This window comes from Rhinatrema bivittatum, chromosome 14 (genome assembly GCF_901001135.1).
Source record: "Rhinatrema bivittatum chromosome 14, aRhiBiv1.1, whole genome shotgun sequence".
NCBI lineage: Eukaryota > Metazoa > Chordata > Amphibia > Gymnophiona > Rhinatrematidae > Rhinatrema > Rhinatrema bivittatum.
In genome coordinates, this window is record NC_042628.1 from 25,593,664 (window position 1) to 25,613,062 (window position 19,399).

A 19,399-nucleotide genomic window follows, 5' to 3' on the forward strand; every position below is an offset into this window, starting at 1 on the left:
GCATCACTTACTCCCAGACCCCGTCCCGTCCCCCCCCTGGAAATCGGTATCCCCAGACCACACCTGCAGCGCTATCACCCCCCACCCCCACTCCTCTCCTTTAGCAAGTTCAGCAGGGGTTTCCTGACCGGAGCTTTTGTCCACCCCTTCACCCCCAAACAGGGGAAAAGGGGGGGGGGGGCACCAAGTGAATGGCGTTCCCAGCTCTACCCAGGGAGCCTCTGCTTCTGCCACCGAGCAGGGCTGCCAGCGCTGTAATTCTCCAGCTCACCTTAAGGATGTGTTTGCTGACTGGGAAAGGCTCAGCTGTGAGGCAGTCGGAGACCTGGGATCGTCTTCACTAAAGCTTTGCTGCAGAGGAGAGAAAAAAAAAAAAAAAACCGAAACCAACGCAGCCCACCAAAACCTCAGAAGTAGCCCGGAGAGGAAACGCAAAGCTGCGTTCGGACTCGTGGAGACGGAGGATGTTTTCTATTCCAAGGCTGCTCGTGGGGGGGTCGGAAATGCTGAACGCTGCTGGGTTCGCATAAGCCCAAAATGTGTTGGTGGAAATAGAGGAATTACGAGACGTGGGTTTGACTGCAGTGCTGCTCGCGAAGGGGTCTGCTGAAATGACTTTGGGGGAGCTGAGCCTGGAATTACAGCATGTGGAGGCAGAATGCAGTAAGTATTTCTTGTATTGTGTGTGTGTGTGTGTGTGTGTTAGTGCTAATGCATGAGCTCTTGTTCATTGCCCAGGCGGCTCTTTAATACGGGCTCCCTTTCTCCATAGGTGTGCAGTGCATGTGCATCCACACATATGGCCATGACATTCATTCACTGACTTATATGCTGTACGTGCTCGCAGCTCTTTTCCTTTGGTATCTGTTGAACCAGCCTCTTCCTGCAGATTCTCCCTCTCGCCTTCTCCTTTCACCAAAAGTATTCATTCCGTCCCAGATTAGGTGGACCGGGGCTTCCACGATCCGCGAGATCATTTTAGGGTTTGATTTATTGCTAGGGGGGGGGGGGGAGGTTGACATAAAAGCAGCCAATGCCCCTCCGGGACCCCCCCCCCAGGGGTTCCCCTTGCCCGGGTATACCGCCGCCCCCGTTCTCCTGAAATAGTCTTTCCCCCCCTTTAAAACTCTTGATTCCGTCCCTCCCCCTCCCCCCCCTGTGGAGTGCCACGTCCCTTTGCAGTTCAGAAAGCCCTGAAGGGCGAGCTGCACCCGGGCACTGCTCCCCCCCCCTCCCCTCCCCCATGCATGCAAGAGGGGAGCCCGGCTGCCCGCATCATCCTCGTGCGTGGGTGCAGCCGAGCCAGGATCTCCCCCCCCCCCCCTGGAGGTGACTAATCTGCCTTCTCGCCATTGTTCCCTCTGCAGCCCCCCTCCGCACGTCTTCCCACGCGGACGGTGGCCGCGGCCGTGGCCGGGCGCTGTGCGGCGAGCGGACTGCAGCGCGGAGGGCGCGGGTGGCCCCGAAGCGTGGCGGGTCGTCCTGAGCGCGGCTGCTGCTGAAATCCGCGCGATGTCAAACTTTGCGGCACGGCAAGCAGCTATTGTGTTTTCTACCATTCCAGGTAGGTGGGGGAGGGGACCCAAAGTTTGGCGTGGAAAGTAGGGAGTGATCGGGACGGCAGGGGGCACTGTTTGCCCTTTTTTTTTTTTTTTTTTTTTTAATGTGCATGAATGAGAAGGCGAACGCACTTTGCAGGGTTTGTCGTAGAAGCTGGGAAAGTTCCCTTGCGATGTTTTTTTTTTTCCCCCCACTTGGAATTGGTGCAGTTCACGATCTCGATAGATCTGCACATTGCACGAGAGAGAGAGAGAGAAAAGTGCATGTGTAACCCACTTTAGTAAAAAATACAATGACACTGAGGAGCTGCCAATTGGGTGCTGTCTCTTTAAGGGCTGTAAACACACAGGGGAGCTGTAGTCAGTCTGGGGCAGGTGCAAACAGATCATTGCTTCCCGAGCAAGAAGATGGTGGAAGTTCCTTGCTCTGCCCTGAAACTAAAGAAAATTGTCTGTTTTAATTAAGGATCCATGCTGTGAAGGACTTGGAGTCATTTGAATGGCCCAGAGACTGAGGGTTCCCTTTTGTAAGGAGGGTTCTGCCATTAGCACCAAAAAGCGCTGATGTCATCTCCCACCCTTCAGCATTCAAAGGGCTTCACAGTAGGGCCCCGGGCTGGGACTCTGAAATAAATGCAAAGACTGTAGATAGCTGCTGAATTATCACCAGTTGAAAGCTTTGAGCAGTATTTCATGTCTAAGCTAGGACAGTGTGCGTGTGTTTGCGGAGTGAGCAGAATGATTAAGTCTGATACTTATTCAGTAAAGTTTAATGCTGTTACCTGCTAATGCGGTGTGTGTGTATTTTCATTATTGGTGCTGGGCTATCAGTTGAACTGCAGGTCTCTACAGCCTTAACCTTGGATAGCCTGGTTAACCCTGAAGCAATAAACTACAAGGAGGAACCACTTGGTTACACTTGCTGCTCTCTAGCTGCAGCCTGCGTTTCCAGCTTAGGAGTAAGATCCTTGGCTCGTAGTTTTTCCCCCGTGCGAAATCCGAACTTCGATGCCGAGAAGCTGCAAACCCAACTATTTTCCTAACAGCTTAAAAGGGTTCGATTTTTACTGACATGTAACGTTGCTGGGGGGGGGGGGGGGGGGGTGAAAGCGATTTTTTTTCCCCTCTGGTCCGATTGCCTGTCTTGCACGCCAGCCGCTGCGGAGGTTTGCTGATGCATTCCGCGGTCGTGACTGCGAGTGGCAGCATCCCAGGCACTACAGAAGGCTGAGTGAGCAGAAATAGAAACGGGCGCACGTGGAAATGACGTTAGGAGCGCAGTTTAAAGGAGGTGCCGGAGGCAGGTTGGCATGGGAGGGGGGGGGGGGGGAGCGGTGCCACCGAGAGGGAGCCAGGGGGGGACGGCCCCCTCTCGGTATAGACACAGCCACTATGCAGAGAAGGAATGAACTGCAGCCCTTACAGCCCGCGTCTAGCCAAAGCTTCAGGAAGTAGCGGAGACCCAGCTGGGATTCTCACCCCCCCTCTCTCTAAATGCCCCTAGCCCTTTCTCCTCCTGAAATGTAAGGGGAATGCAAAAGACCTACAAACAGCACGTTAAAGGCACCCGTAGGGATGTGGTGGGGGTGTTGAGAATAAGGGTGGCTATTTTTAAACGTACTCCCGTGCCCAGGCCACTGTTTTATGTGCAGAATTGGGGTTTTATACAAATTACCTCGCTGGTGTGCGGGTAAACTTACACATCTATGGGCTTTCCACCCAACCCATGCAGAGGCCTTTCGGATGGGGCGGGCTGGGGGGGGGGGGGAGCAGGATTGGGGGGGAACGTTCCACTCGCGTGTACGCTTTTTCCATTTGAACAAGTATGGGGGCAATTTTTCAAAAACGCTTCCCAGTATAAAATGAAGATTTTTTTTGAAATAGTACTCCGGGGGTTGTGCATGCACAATTTTTTACTCGTGGAAGCAATTGCACATGCATTTTTTTTTGTGTGTAGGGCAAACCAGCATTCCCAGAGGGGGAGCTGGCGGGAAACTCTAGTTACACATCTGCTTTCGATTTTCCAAAATGCGCCTGGCGTGGACTTTTCCTCCCGCCCTCTAGCGGCTGTAAAGGCGCTCGGGGGCCCCCGCGGTCCCGCTAAGTTTCACTCTTGCACGCGTGAGCCCTCTTTTCAAGGCTGGGGCTGACGTTCTGGGGTGTCTTCAGCCCTCCTCCCTGCGAGTAATTGTAGTGCAGGTGTAACTTATGTGGTTGCTTGCGGTGAGAGAAGTTTGCAAAGTGGCCCCCATGTGCAGGCAGGGTAGTTTCCCTTTGGAACCCGGGAATGCGTTTCTCTGTTCCAACCTTGGTTCCATGCTGCGGCCATTGAAACACCAGCTGGACTCGGTGTGTCCCCCAGCCCATCTCCTTTGCTGTGGTCATAAACACCGCTGCTAGGGACCTCCTGCCAGTGGTAAACATGCCCTGCTCTGAGATGATCAGAACAGGGAAGTGAAAACATTTTAATGGGAAACGCTGCTATGGAAGGCACCGGGTGAATTCATGGTACTGCGGAAGCTGAATTTTTTTTTCTTTTCCTGTCTGATTTATGGTGATTAAAGGAAGCCTGCAGCCTGTTTGTTTGTTTGTTTTTTTTTTTTTTTTTTGAACCGTGGTCCTCATACCTTGTGTCCTCACTTCTACAGGAGATAAAACTGACAAAAATGGGGAGAACTGGTTCCGCTCTTCTGCTGCTTCCAGCCCTCCTCGTTCAATTGGATTTTGTCTGCGGGGAAGAGATAAGTTATCCCGTCCTGAACATCGCTGTGATTCTGGGAAGGACCCGCTATATCACCGAGAGAGACATCCGCTCCCTTTGGGCCAGGGAAATGTCATCGGACGTCGACGTTAATGTCGTCACCCTGCTAGTGAACCAGACTGATCCCAAAAGCATCATCACTCACATATGTGACCTCATGTCGGGCACCAAGATCCACGGGGTGGTTTATGGAGATGACACCGATCAGGAGGCGATTGCTCAAATTCTGGATTTTATTTCTTCTCAAACGTTCATCCCGATTTTGGGAATTCACGGTGGCTCCTCCATGATCATGGCAGAGAAGGTAAGAAAATCCTCTGCACTCATTTCCATATGCAACTGGCCCTGCGCCAAGAGTTACTTTATAGCATAATAATTGAATAAATTTTAGCATTTACACAGATTTTCACTTTCTAGCCCATCAGGTGCCAGGCTGCCACTTCTGCTGATTTTGAGAAAAGGGAACTTTTTTTTCCTGTCTGGCTTTTATTATATCATTGAATTTTGAATCATTTGTACATCACATTTAAAATGGAAGTAAAGGCCTGCATCTTAATGGTTTTGATCGCTTTGTATTTAGCAATTTAGTTGAGCATCTTTGTTTTTCCAAATAATTAGTAAATACACTTAATGGTATTGTTCTTGCTTGAAGCATAACCTCGAACAGTTCACATGATCTGCACTTCAGTATATCACGTTTGGATGTCTATAAGGACAGAAGAATATTACACCCTTATCAAGTACACTGAATGCTGAAATGAAGTTAATAGATGCTTTTCCTTTTACTCCATATGCTAGTGAGATCAGTTTTACATTCTGGTCCATAAAACCTCCTTTGAATCCTTTCTATCATGCCTTAGTTGTCAGGATTGTTTGCTTCAGTTTTGGCCCTTTGTGAATGAGGTCTGTTAAAAGCAAAAACAGGACCTAATGTTTTCAAGTTATGTAGATTGGTTTGCCAACATGTACTGTGGGGGAACAAGCGTGCCATTATTCAAGTAGTTAGCATTGTCCCTATAAACACTGAAATATTGGTAGGTATTGCAAAGTGTTGATTCCCCAGGCACATAACAGGGGTAGCAGGATGTGCCCTGTGATTCCCCTCCGTGCCCTTCTCCAGTGGTGACTAGCTATTTGGAAATTTAAAGACTGTTAGAATTAATACTTTGGAAGAAAAATGGCCATAGCTTTGACATTACAGAAACACAGTTGCAGAAGTTAGCAGAATACTGGGCTGCAGCATGGGGCCCATACTATACACAGCTATATATTACTCTGGCTGTGATGTGAAGGAGGCACATGTCCCAGTTTGTTACTGGTTGCACTGAGCTCCGTCAAATTCTACCAGCCGTAGCAAACCAGATTTATCTATGACATTTCTCTTTCTACTCCCATCCGCCAATACGCCTACAAACTCAATCAGTTTAGGAGGTCCCATCCATGGACCACCCTCCTGCTCAAGGGAGGGTGGAGCTCCTTGCTTTATAACTTTAAAAAAAAAAATATCCCTGACTGTCTTCAGGTGTGCATTCCCATAATTCCTAGCTGTGCATAATCTCCGCTGCCATCCTCAGAGAGAACACATCTAACAGGGAGGGAAGGTGGTTGGGTCTTGCTGCACAAAATGGTTCCATTCTACATCTCCTTAAAACCCCCTGCTCCTGATTTAATGCATCCCCACTGTCTGTCTGGCTTTCAACAGTTCGGCTTCCTTCTGGTCTGCATTCCATTCTGTCACCTTCCTCCAGATTCCCTGGCACCTATCCATGCAGGGCCAGTGCGGAGGGTGACAGAAACCCACAGATGAGGGGACGAAGACAAATAAATCAGCACATAATATGCCGCCCCACCACTAGGCTGTATAGCAGCTAGGGTTGCCAATCGTCAAGTGTTTGTCTGGCCTGGCCAGTTTTACTTAATGGTGGCCTGCAGGACAGTAGAACTGGCCTCCCTAGATAGAGCCTCACCCCAACAGCTTCTGACTCCCCCTGCCCCCTCAGCAGCCCTAATAACAGAGTCTCTCTAGTTTTCAGTGAAGTGCGGCAGGAATTGTAGTAGTAAATGCTTTCTTGCCACTGGATGGCACTGTTCATGTGAGCTCTGAGAAGTAACTTTGCGGCACCGGGTAGTAGAATGAAGAGACGTGCAAAACTACCTTTTCCTATTCTGAAAAAACATGATGCATGTACCTTGGATGTCCATGTTCCAGTTGCCTATGAAGATCATAAATCAGCAGGGCATTTTATGACTGAAAAAGACATGTAGATGAGGGAACTGCAACTCTTAAGTCACTAGTGATGTGCTGCTAATTTCTTATCGGGGGCTCTTGACAATTCTGCTACACTTAGTGTCATGCATAACTTTGTTTTCATAAAATACTTCAAGCAGATTCCAAGAGTCCTGCATTGCAAACGACTAAACCTTCAGGAGGAGTTCATTCTAGATATGTTTTATAGCAGGGCTGTCAGTCCCGGAGGGCAGAGGTGCCAGCTCTGTGGGTGCAGTAGGTGCTGAAGTACCTCCAATATTGAGAAAACTCTTTCTCTGTGATCAGGGAGGAGTAATTTTGTGTGTTTAGCACCCCCCAAGTCATTTTGGCTTGTACGAGGGCCACAAACTGGTCAGGTTTTCAGGATGTCCCTAATGAATATGAGCGAGCTGCATTTGCTTCCTCCATTGCATGCAGATTTATTAGGGACAACCAGAAACCAGACTGGTGTGCAGCCCTCTGGGATTGCAGTTTGGCAACCCCGCACTCGTCGGTCTTTAATTTTGGCCAGGGTTTAACAGACAAGCCATTTTGTATGAAATATTCATTCGTCGTGGACCATAGAACTGACCAGATTTTTGCATTCTCCAGTTCTGTCTGCATTGTGCCTGAGAGAACGTACTGTTTAGTGGGTGCGGTGGGATGTTATATTTATTAATTGCTATTGAGTTCATCGATGGTGAAGCAGCTATTTGAATGAGCTCGGTTGCCAATTAACTACAACACAAAACAAGGGTTATTCCAGTCTCGGCATTTTCCATGACTCTTCATACTGAAAATGGGATTACTCTTAGTTGGAAACCAGCAAAATTCATAGTTTTTAGTGTTTTGGCTTAGGCTGAATGGTAAGCTTATTGTCGCAATCAATAAATACAGCTAACAGCCAGACAGATGTGCTATGAATTTTTCTCATAGATCTGAAATGGGGATGAAACCCTGGCCCTAAGACATCTATGCAGTAAAAGAGCAATTTATCACAGTTTGTACATAGCTAATGATATTCAGAAAACTGCAGCATTACAATGGCTGTGCTAAAGTGAGCATGGTGACTGTCACCCTGAGATCTTGCACTTCTTCACCTTTCTCCTGGCATTCTCGTCTCTTCCCCTTCCTCCAGCGTCCTCTCCTCCATTTGTTCTCTCTTTCCTCTCCCTCTCTTCTTCCTTCTGCACTCTGCTCTTGCATTCTCTCCATTTCTCCTGCAGGGGTTGTCACTCCCTTTCCCTCTTTCATTATGCAGGTACTCTTTTTTTTTTTTTTTTTCCTCCTGTGGGTGCTTTTATTTGTCCTTCCTAACCCCTCTGCAAGCTTGATCTCCCCCCAGAATAATCCTTTGGTGTCTTCTTCCATCCTTTCCAGACGAATTTCAGTGCTGTTATGTCAGCCCCTGCTGTCACATTCCTAGGAAAAGGTTAGTGCCTGCACGAGTAGGGGAGGGGCTGCGTTAGGGAGCAGAGTGGCCTCAGGACAAGGAGGGGTTGGACCTGGGAGCAGAGTTCGTTTCGGGCTCATCCATCTCCCCTCCTGTTCCCTCCTTGCTGTCTGGGAGGGAAGGGGCTGGGGCAGGAAACAGAGGGCTTTGCTGAGTGAGATTTGGGGGCATTGGCCTGATAGGTTCGGGGCATGAACCCCGTGGATCTGTTCCTAGTGATGCCCCTGATCGCAGGTGCAAAATAGTCGAAAACCAGAGAGATTTTTACGGGCAGTTTCCTATGCTCCGTGCTAGGTCAAGCTGAGGAGGGCTCTCTGCTGTCAGCGGCAGCAGAGCAGTGATGTCGGGAAGCCCCCCCCCCATTGTGAGAAACAGAGGGATCTGCAATGTCCCTATTGCTGTCATGCAATTAACTCTGAAGTATCCAACAATTATCTTCCCATGAAAACAAGTCCAGTGAAAGGATATGATCACTCTATATACCCAAAATTCTCCCAAACCCTGTAGATATTAATAAGTGGAAAATATGAATGAAAGACCATCATAACGGGTATTTGCGCACTCTCATGCCTTGTCCATTTACCCTCATATAACATTTGTCTCTTTACTCAGAAAAAAAAATCACATAATCAGAATTTAAATTAAAAAAAAAAATGTTTTCTTATCTTTCATTCTGGTGTCTTTGAATTAGTAAGTCACATGCCTTCATAATGCCACTTCACTTTAGCCAGACATGGGACCATGTTTCCAACTGTTGGTTCTTTCTCAGGGGTTGGTCTAATTATGTATCTTAGACAATGATAAAACAAGGGTAAATTGTGTGTGTGTGTGTGTGTATGAGAAATAAAGTCTACCACACAGATCTACCAGATACAGTCCTAGTTTCAGCATGATCGGCATCTCTCACAGTTTCATCATGGAGGTGGCAGGAAATGATGTCATCACAAAATCATACTGCCTGTACTTCCTTCATATAAACACCCCTGGACATACCACTGAAATTTATCATTAAATTAAGGAATACCAATCAATTTCCTCATTTAAGCCAAAAAGAGAAATTATATGCAAATTGTAAATTCAAAACTGCTCACGAAGTTTCAGCTGTGCCTCACGGTCCCCTTTCCATGGTATTTCTGTAACTCACTCAGGGATCCTCCACTTAAGAACCATGAAAATATGGGAAAAATCCATGCAGTGCTGAACAATTGGGGTCTGAAATTTTCTCATATTCAAGGAACTATGATTTATTAACAGAATATGAGTTTTCTGTCATGTACTCCCAGCGATAGTTATGAGCACTCTTCAGTGTAGTTTGACTCACAAAATGCCTGTGTCTAAAGTTTACTGTCCAGTCAGAGATGCGGTTTCCCATGCCTAGAGAATATCCTCTTTTTTTTTTTTTTTTTTAATTTTGAGCATGGAGCTTTCTTTTAAAGTACTTTCTGTATAATAATTAAACTTCTCTGTTATTACCATTATGGCTGAATAGCCTCGTCTGTTCAGTCCTAGAGGGTCCACTGTTTTCACCGCTCTTATTCAACATGAACGTATGTGAGGCCTCTTGGAGAACTGATCTGTGACTTTTTTGGTAGGCTGATTGATTAGACAGCACCACGGAAGTATGTTTGAATAATATGGAATCATTTCAAAGTATGGCGCACATATTCATAAGCTATATGTAAGTGTGGTGTTAAAGTTTATCTGTCTGTTAATGCATTTACAGTGTGGGTTGTTTGTTTGTTTTTTAAATAAGGTGGTATATCACAACCAAATAAATAAATGAAAAATAGCCATTTGTTCTTTTTGTTGCTGGTGCTTTTTCCTTTTTTTATTTTACTTTTTACCTCTTAGTTAACGCTGCTCCTTTGGGCTTCAAGCTATGTCAGAAGCAGTGCTGGGATCAGGTACATAACCCTTCATTTGCTACTACCCAGGGAGCTTTCCTCTATTCCATATCCCCTCCCTACTTACTGGGATCCATAGGCACTGGGGTTTCTTACAGAACCATGCAATTGTATGTCCTAAATCCAGCCACTAGGTGGTGCCATTGTGTGAAGGCTATAGCTTTCTCCCACCAAGGACTTTGGATGCTGCCTTTGCATCATCTCCATCCCTGGCCAACCTGGGGAGTGGAAGACCTCTGCTCGGAATTGACTCTAGATCCCTCCACATGGCACCGTGCAGCATTGCCACTGAACCTTCAGGATGACTTGCTTCTGCTTTTTAACTGATAGTTCCACCGATTCAGACCCACACCCACCCACCCCAGGAGCACATTTTCTAACAGACTCTTCTGTGAAAGAGGCGAACCCTTCTGTAACTTTTTCTTAAGTAGATATATTAGTCTTTCCACTCTATTCTAGCACTGCAATATTTATTTTTAAACAGATAACAAGAGTCAGCAAGGAAAAGTTTTTTGATAGCTTTGTATATAAAAAAATTATACATAGAAATATAAGGGTAAATATGGGAATTATGAACTGTAGTAATTGTGGCGTTTTAGTCTTTAGAGAGACTTTCTGGAGGCTTCAGTGTTGCTCTTTGTGTCCAGCACTCTGAATGAAGGATAAAGTTGCCTCAGAGTAGAACTGTAAATACACACAAGAAGAAGAAATGACCCTTTTGTGTTACTATATCAGAGTAGAACTGGCCAGGAACTGAGACAGTATGGCTTTTACCAGAGATAGATCATGTTAAGCAAATCTGATAATTTATTTGGGTGAATAGAGAATCAGATCAAGGGCATACGCTGGGTGTATTATACCTGAACTTAAGCAAAGCTTTTGATACTGACCTAATGTTGGGTGTTCCCTCCCAACAGCAGAGGGCCTCATTGGACCTCTTGGACACTCTGGTTAGTTCTCCCAGCTCTGTGGCCCACATTTCCAGTTGGTGGCCATCTTGTTCCTGTCTGAACACAGTTATATTTGAAGTTCACAGTCTGCCAGAGCGTAGTCTTATAATCAGTCCTAGATGTGGTCCTATATTTTGTGTTCCTATTTAATCTTAGATTACTTCATGTATCCAGTGCTCCTGTTTGGTCCTTGTTTGCTTTGTGTATCCAGTCCCACTGCAATGGTCCCTACATTGTTTCTGTGGTGCTTTCATGTGTTCAGGTTTTGCTGCATTGGTCTTGCCCTGTTTCTGTGGGTGCCTTCTTGTTTCCAGGTTTGGGTTATACATTTGTCTTAGAATGTGCCTTGTATCCTCTTGTTCCTGTCCAGGACTTGCCAGTGGCCAGAACCTAAGGGCTCATCTCTAGGGGATGGTGGCCATCGCAGGCAGAAAATGCCCTGCCTCTGCTGCAGTTAGAACCCATCAGCCTCGCCCTGTCTATGCACTGCCCACTTTTGGTTTTTGGTTTACACCTCCTGCAGACTACAGTATCCCTCAGACACTGTCTAAATGGACCCAACAGAGCGTGGCGGCATACAATTAATATTTGAGAAGTGCAATGGACAGTGAATCAAGATAAGTTTTATATGCAAAGAAATAATCATAAAAAATTTGGAAATAACATTTAGGAAGGTTGGAGGTTTTTATGACAGATGATTGAATTACACAGAGCATGTTCTTAAGTTCTATGAACTAGGCATGCCCGGGTTCTGAGGTCTTTGCCCTCCATTTGCTATGGATATTTAATTCGGCTTTGGTATTTAAATAATTTTGAATATTTGGTGAAAGCAGTTATTGGCCAGATCAAAATTTTGCAGTTCTAAAAGAATTATGTCAGAATAGTAAGAATTCTTCTGCTATTGGGGGCTGTAGCTTTGAAACTCAGTTTATGAAGGAACTAGCAGAGTGAATCTGTGATTTCTGCTTTGTGAGCAACATTGTGCGGATTTCCAACCCCTTTGCCCAGACGTGAGAAGGTCTGTAAAAGCTGCCACTCATCCATCTGGAACCATAGTCCATGCTTTGTGAGAATTGTGAAAACTACATCAAACGGTGCTGCTGCATGTTGCACTCCAAATCCTGTTCTTGCACCAGTAACGCCAGCTCTAGCAGCTCCACTCTGGGCCATGCCAGCCCCAGCTGTTCCAGTGATTCCCACTCCATTCCTAGCTATTCCCGTTCCAGCAGCTTCAGTCTCTGCCCCAGGGAAGCCAGGGTTTTCAGCAGTGACTCCGGTTCTAGGAATTCTAACACTATTCCTAGCAACTCCATTTCCGTGAACTGGTGAATCCAACTCCAGATGCCTGTAGAGCTCCAGTGAATCAAGCTTCTGCTTTCCCAGCAGCAAACGAATCCTGCCCCAGCCTCCAGCTGTTCTAGCTATACCAGACAAGTGAATCCTACGGAAGCCCTAGCAGACATCTTCCAGGACCTATCTTTGGCTGTCCTGAAGGAACCTGCCCCAACCACCAGGATTCCAAGACAAGAACCTCTGTCATGTCTCCACCCCAGAATCAAATCAGCTCCGGCACCAGAGATTCATTTTGATCGCCCCAATGATTCCGTTCCTGGCAAATCTGGCTCCGGCCATCTCTGCGACTCCCATTCCTATACTGGAGAATCCAGCTTCAGCTGTCTCGGCGACTTCAGTTTCTGTACCGGAAAATCCGGCTCTTGTTAGCGTAGTGACTCCAATTCCTTTATCAGGGAATCCAGCTCTAGTTGTGTTCCTGGCTCGGGGGTCTGCATTTTGCTAGTTTGGTCTCACGTTTGCCTGGCCCTAGACTTGCTCCTACATTGTGTGTTTGTTTCTGTTTATTCCTAGATTGCTTTGCATATCCAGTGTTCCTGTTTGGTTTTGGATTGCTTTGTGTATCCAGTCCTCCTGCTGCACTGCTTCTGTGGGTGCCTTATGTTTCTAGTTTGTTCCTATCCAAGTCCTGAGGGCTCAACCCAAAGGTGACCATTGCAGGCAGAAGATGCCCCGTTCCTGTTCCAAGTTAAAACCAGTCGGTCTTGCCCTGTTTGTGCACCAATCGCTCTTGGCTTTGGGGGAGAGTCATGCCTCCAGCTGACTACACTATCGCACCCGCATCAGAGACTAATAATTACACTGAGGAGCCTGAGGATGGTAAAAACTGATTGAATGATTAGACACTCATGTGATGAGGGCATGCGTGTGATAACTGTAAATGGAGTTCACTCAGAAGAAAGAGGGGCGAGTAGTGGATTGCAGGAGAGGTCATTAGAGTCACTGAGGAGAGGGCTACAGGTTTGAAAACAGGATGAGATGACTTTGTTAGGAGTGAAGCAAAGCTTGATGGCAATTCAAACTTCTTCGTGTCTGGCTGAGAAACTGGTGCAGGTGACATCGCTGGCACTGGTGCTTCATATAGCATAAAACTGTCCATGAGGCCTGTAATTAGAGAGGAAAATATCAAGTTATTTATTCTTCCATGTGCCCATGAAGGAAACTGGCAGTAAAAAACACATTTTGGGGACCAGGTCAGTTAAGGAACATTGGTGCCACTCAGACTACCACCATCTTGGTTTCTTTCAGCCACTATATATTATTCAGATGTACATTTCACTTTAATTTGTGTATGCTTGCATAATTTACTTATGTATCTTGTTAGGTACTGCCTGTAAGATAATAAGAATTCTATTATCAGTAAATCTTATGGCTGAAATGAAAAGCAAATTATAGTTCGTAAGTATGAAAAATGATATTTTACACTTTGAAGTGCAACATGTTCCAACTGTAAGTAAAAATATTCTTCAAACTGAGATTTTATTCTTACTAGTAGATTAGGGACCTTGGTGCATGGTCCTTTAATATGCAGTGTATATCTCTCAGATTTTTGTATTATTTAGATTAACAGCTCGTGCATTTAATTTACATCGGTTTGCTGCTGTTATGCTGCTCTTGAAGCTGTGCATCCCAGGGAAACTCTTCAGGCTATGTGAGGTGAGAAGGTAAATATGCAAGAAAAACCCCGCGTGACATAATACACACATTTCCTTCTTCTCTAAAATGAACCAAATGGCAGAAGAGAAAAAGCTGACCCAGGTAGTTTTAAATTATAAGGTTATCCACTGATGGTTGTACCTATCAAGATCTTAGCAGAATCACCAGGGGCACATATTCATTTAGATAAACAATGCATGAACCAGTGCTGCACTGTGTTTTGCAAGGAATAACTTTGAGTCAACATGAAGCACTCAGGTTATTTTTTTTATTGTTTATTTCTCTTTATTTAAAGGCACAACAAATAGAGAAAACAACTAGGGATGTGCAAAGCCCGAACCTTTTGGTTCGGGCTTCGTTTTCGGGCCGCCGCAGGAAATATCGTATTTCCCGCGGTTTGGGCCTTTTGAAATTCGGGAGGACCCAAATTTTGGGATAGTGCGTGCTAAGTCTCATTAGTGCACGCTAACCCGAAAATGAATTTTTCACGAAATTCACTCTCTCCTCTCTCTCTCTCTCCTCTCCCTCCTTTCTCACTTACTTCCTCCCTACCTCTCTCTTCTCTCCTACTCATTCTCCTCTTTCTCTGCTCCACTCTGTTCCTCTCTCTCTCTCCATCCACTACTTCTTACTATCTCTCTCCCTCTCCCTCCCCTACTTCTGGCTTAGTCTTGTCCATCTGGTGAACTCAAGATTGACCTCTATTTCTTTCTTCCCCAACTATGATTTCCCTCTGTTTTATTGGTCTGAAATGCGTGCACTGTTCAATCAGTCTTCAGCTGAGTTTGGAGGGTAAACCTGATAATCAAATACACCCATTGATCTGCTCTGTTATCAAATTAAAAAGCGCAAACCTTTCAACATCTGACACTGCAGAAAAAAAATAGTGAAGCCCAGTGACTATTACCAGACCGGAGTCTGCTGAAAGGAGAGTATCTGCACACCCGGAACCCAGTCCTGATAGAAGCTCCAACCCCTCAGCCGGTCTAGCCTCCCGCCTGGTGCATTTCCCTGGCGCTCTTTGCACTTAACCGTACCCTCCAGGTGAGGGTGGAAGTCTAGGCATGTGTTGCTTGTTTTGGAGGCTTGGTCGGTGCAAGTCCCCTCCTCAGCCGCAAGTGTCCCTATCCAGGCCAGGGCTTTTCTGACTCACACATCTGATGAGGATGCACCCTGACTCAAAGCACTTATCCACCCGTCTTGGAGAAGAGCAATGAGAGCATAAGGAGGGGGCTGAAAAAAAGAACCAATGGGAACCTGAGGAACTTCCCCATTCTTTGAGCCTGGTCAACTCAATGGGTATGCCTGAAGTTGGAAACATCATGAAAACATGTGCCTGTCATTGATTTGTGTCTCTTGGGCCAGGGGAGGGGTAGAGCACATGCTGTGAAACATGAGACTTTTTTTTCAAACTGGGGCAGTGGGCCGGATCCTATGGAAAATGTGTGAGTCACCCCTGCCATCTATGGCACAGTAGGGACTATCTGTCCTAGTCCCTCCCACCTGGGAAAGAGTTTGAGCTAGCCTTGGCCCCAGGAGAACAAAGATTACTTTATGGCTCCATCGGTACTAAGGGATTACCAGAAGACGGGGTTACATAAGCATTATGTATACCTTTAGGAATCTGAATGTCACTAGCATAGCCCTCCTCTCTCCTCTAGGGCAGCAATTCTCAACCGGTGTGTCACGACACACCAGTGGGTCGCCACACACCGGCAGGTGTGTGGCGTGCTACTCGCAACCGGCGAGGCCAAAGAAATGAAGACTGTCGCTGGAGACCAGGCCAGTGAGGCCAAAGATTGGAGCCGCTGGCTGCTGCCCCTGGAGACCAGGCCGGCGGAGCCGAAGACGAGCTGTTCAGCTGGGGGCCTTTGTGTATGTGTGTGTATTTGATATCGGAAGGGTGCATCTGTGCGTGTGTGGTGTGTGTGCAAAAGAGAGATGGAGCATGTTTTTGCCTGGCTGGCTGTGGCTGTGAGAGAGAGGGGGGGGTATGTGTGTGGTTGAGAGCTTGTGTGTAAGCAAGAGAGAGCGAGAGCATTGTGTGATTGAGAGAGACTGATCAGGGAGATGACATGTGTGTGTGAGAGAGAGAGAGACTGGTTGTGATCCCTAAGGAAGAGGACCTTGAGGACAGCTTCAGCAGCTACTGCTGCTTCTGGTGTGGCCTGCAAGGGAAAGGAGTAGGAGAACTGCTGGAGAGGGTAAGTAAAGGTGGCTTTTTAAGTTCATTTTTCTTGATTGACTGCCATTTTAATTATTGAGTAGTATGTGATAGGGGTGTGAATCGTGTGATCGATCGTCTTAACGATCGATTTTGGCTGGGGGGGAGGGAAATCTGATCGTCGTGTTTTTTGTTTTTTTTTTAAATCGTTAAAAATCGTAAATCGGGGGAGGGCAGGGAAAACCGGCACACCAAAACAACCCTAAAACCCACCCCGAACCTTTAAAACAAATTCCCCACCCTCCCGAACCCCCCCCCCAAATGTTTTAAATTACCTGGGGTCCAGTGGGGGGGTCCCGGCGCAATCTCCAGCTCTCTGGCCACGGCTGCGTTGAGAAATGGCGCCGGTGGCCCTTTGCCCTTATCATGTGACAGGGCAAAGGTAGCGCCGGCGCCATTTTGGTTCCTGGCTCCCGACATCACGTGTGCAGGAGATCGCTCCCGGACCCCCGCTGGACACCCAGGGACTTTTGGCCAGCTTTGGGGGGCCTCCTGACCCCCACAAGACTTGCCAAAAGTCCAGCGGGGGTCCGGGAGCGACCTCCTGCACGCGGGCCGTATTGCCAATATTCAAAATGGCGTCCAGCGCTACCTTTGCCCTCACTATGTCATATGTCTCGACAGAAAAACGGTTGAGAACCACAGCTCTAGGGTGTGTGTGTGTGTATATATATATATGTCCTTAAATCTCATTTTTCTTTCTTTCTTTCTTTTTTTGAGCAGCATTTTGATAGCCCTTCTTCAAAAGATTGCCTAGTCTATCTATATCTATCTATCAAATCTTTTTTTAAAGGTATGGCCTCCAGAACAGGACACAGTACTCCAGAAAAGGTCTTGCCAATGACTTGTACAGTGACATTATTGCTTCCTCTATTTTTTAACTGGCTATAGCTCTCCCTATGGAGCTAGCATTCCTCTGGCTTAGTGGATGACAGGATTTTATCAGTGTAATTCCTCTGGGCTTTTCCTCTCCCATCCAAAAACAGAACTGATTGACAGAACCCCATCCCCACTGTTTCACCTATTTGCACCAGGACTCTCTCAAATGCTTTGGGTTTTTTTTCTACTTAAAGCTTCTGCTTTAAAGGGAATGTTTCACAAACAATTTTTATGCTTAATACATTTTACTATTCCTTATGTAGTAAATAAAACATGGATCTCTGTTTCTTTCTGGCATTTTGGGCTCATTTTGGTCTGTTTTGTTTATCTCCTAGGCTCTTCAGATAGTTCCTACTGTGCATTGATGGCAACTTGATCCTTTTGATGAAGCAGTAAAACTAGGGGGGCATTGTTTCATGCCATAAAGAATGACAGAAATGTAGAGAGGAATCTTATTTTTTTTAACATAATAGTAATTCTCAGCTTTGCCAACCCTTTTTTTCCTGAGCAAACACCTAGAATAATCCATTTTCCGGAATGCAACCTTTTATAACTTCAGTTACTATACCATAAAAATTAGTGCCTCCAGTGCTCACTTTCTGTGTTTGATATTCAAATACACCTCCTCCAGCGTACTCATGTAGGAAATCATCACTTGTCAAGCAACATGACATTTGGCTCTCTTGGAAACTTTGAAACTCCACGCTTGACAAGGCTCAATGCGATCTGGCCAGGATTTAAAGGGCTCGCAGCGGGAAATCCCTTACAATCACTGTCTTCAGCCCTTAAAAGGGCCTTGCTTCCAGTCCTCTAGGCTTCGGCAATAAGTCAACTTCCCTGGAAGTAGTGCTTTGTCTCAGCATTCCAGTTCTTGGTTCAGTGTTCCTGATTCCTGTTCCTGGTTCCTGTCTTGGTGTTTGGTCTGTGCTTCTGATTACTGCCTTCTTGTGGTCAGTCTTCATCCCTCCGTCTCCTGTCTTCAGTGTCTTTGTTCCTCACCTTCCCTCTGTTTCTCCATTCCTCCTTGTTCCTTGGACAGATCTCTGGCTTGACCCCTGCTTGAACTCAGATACTGAATGACCTCCGCCTGACAGCATCCGCTGCCTGGACGCTGTCTCTGATTGACTTCCGCAGGCCACTGACTTCTGCCTGGACACTGACTGACTGACCTCCACCTGCCTCTGACTATTGCCAGATCTCGACTCTGCTGCTACTCCTTCTTCCTTAGACCTTGGCCTGTGACTCTATTGTCTCTACATATCCTTGCCTCGTCAGCAGAGGCCCGTGCCGGGCACCTGAGGGCTCAACCTAAGGGGAGCGAGGCCTGGCATTCGTGAAGCTCCAGTTGGTCCTCTGCCTCAGCCAACTCTTCCAGCCAATGATGGGGACTTGCAGGGCTCCTCCCTGCAGGTTGCGCCAACCCCACCTCTGTCCAAAGGTCCACACCTGCAGCACCCAGCTCGTTCATCTTTAAATTGTCAGTTTCATTTGTCATACATCAAAAAGTGACTAAAATACCTGAGACCCTCAAATGAGAAGGTGACAATTTTTTATTTGTGTGGTTTGCCATTCTTAGGACCATTCTTCCAAGGATGAGATTGTCTGTCTGTCTGCAAGGAATCTAACTTTGAGCTATCACATCTGTAAAACATTGGATGTTCTTTTTGAACACTTGACTGCACGCACAGTTCTCCATGATTTCTTTCAAGACCACCTTCTCTGATCTTTCCATGGAGAAAGTTATCCTGTGATTTATATTTTATAAAGCTTGAAAATGGGGATGAGAAGAACATCATCTCATTTGCAGCAATTACACCATACCTGCTGAACCTCAATCTCACAGTCTCACTCAGATAGCCAGACAGAAGGGAGATACATACTGTGTGCTTTTGAGCTGTCAAATATGCTTTTGAGTTGCACCATTTTACATCCAGCAAAACATGCTTACTTTAATACGAAGTGACAGCTGATCTTTTACGACTAGCTGGCCGGGCTTTAATGGACAGCAGCTTTACTTTATGAACCCTCTTTGTTTTATTGCACGGCTCTGATATAGATGTTGACAACTTGGAGTCCCTGATAGATGTATGTGTGGGTGAAAGATACAGTGGGTGCTGGTGATTCTCTGTTAAGCAATGCTGTAGCCCTGGAGGACTTATTTCTAATTTTACTTTACTTCACTACATTGTGGATTGGGCTGGATCTTACTTTTTGGTCTGAACTTGTCTTTGATTTCCTGAAACAACCAAGGTGTATCGCATTTACATAGGTTCAGCCTGCCTCCATTGGGGAAAGAGTTCAGATCATCCATCAGGCTCTTGCTGTAAGTCCTTACAGTATCACTGGTTGATTTTAAGAGGAAATGGCATCACCAGTTATAGCAACAGGATAAATGAGATGGGAATAAATTAA

At 46.3% G+C, this 19,399-nt stretch overlaps 1 protein-coding gene across 4 annotated transcripts in view; it reads left to right on the top strand.

The window, feature by feature from the left end:
- Positions 1 to 300: 300 nt before the first annotated feature.
- GRIN2A (glutamate ionotropic receptor NMDA type subunit 2A) overlaps positions 301 to 19,399 on the top strand; it is a 392,551-nt gene continuing 373,452 nt past the window's right edge. For 2 of the 4 annotated variants that reach the window (XM_029577238.1, XM_029577241.1), the window contains exons 1-2: positions 301 to 663; positions 4,208 to 4,624. In XM_029577238.1, the coding sequence (XP_029433098.1) occupies positions 646 to 663; positions 4,208 to 4,624 (435 nt within the window). In that variant the 5' untranslated portion in view covers positions 301 to 645. Of the gene's footprint in view, positions 664 to 1,245; positions 1,565 to 4,207; positions 4,625 to 19,399 lie in introns of those variants that run through there. The other 2 variants (XM_029577239.1, XM_029577240.1) reach the window with 2 other exon arrangements.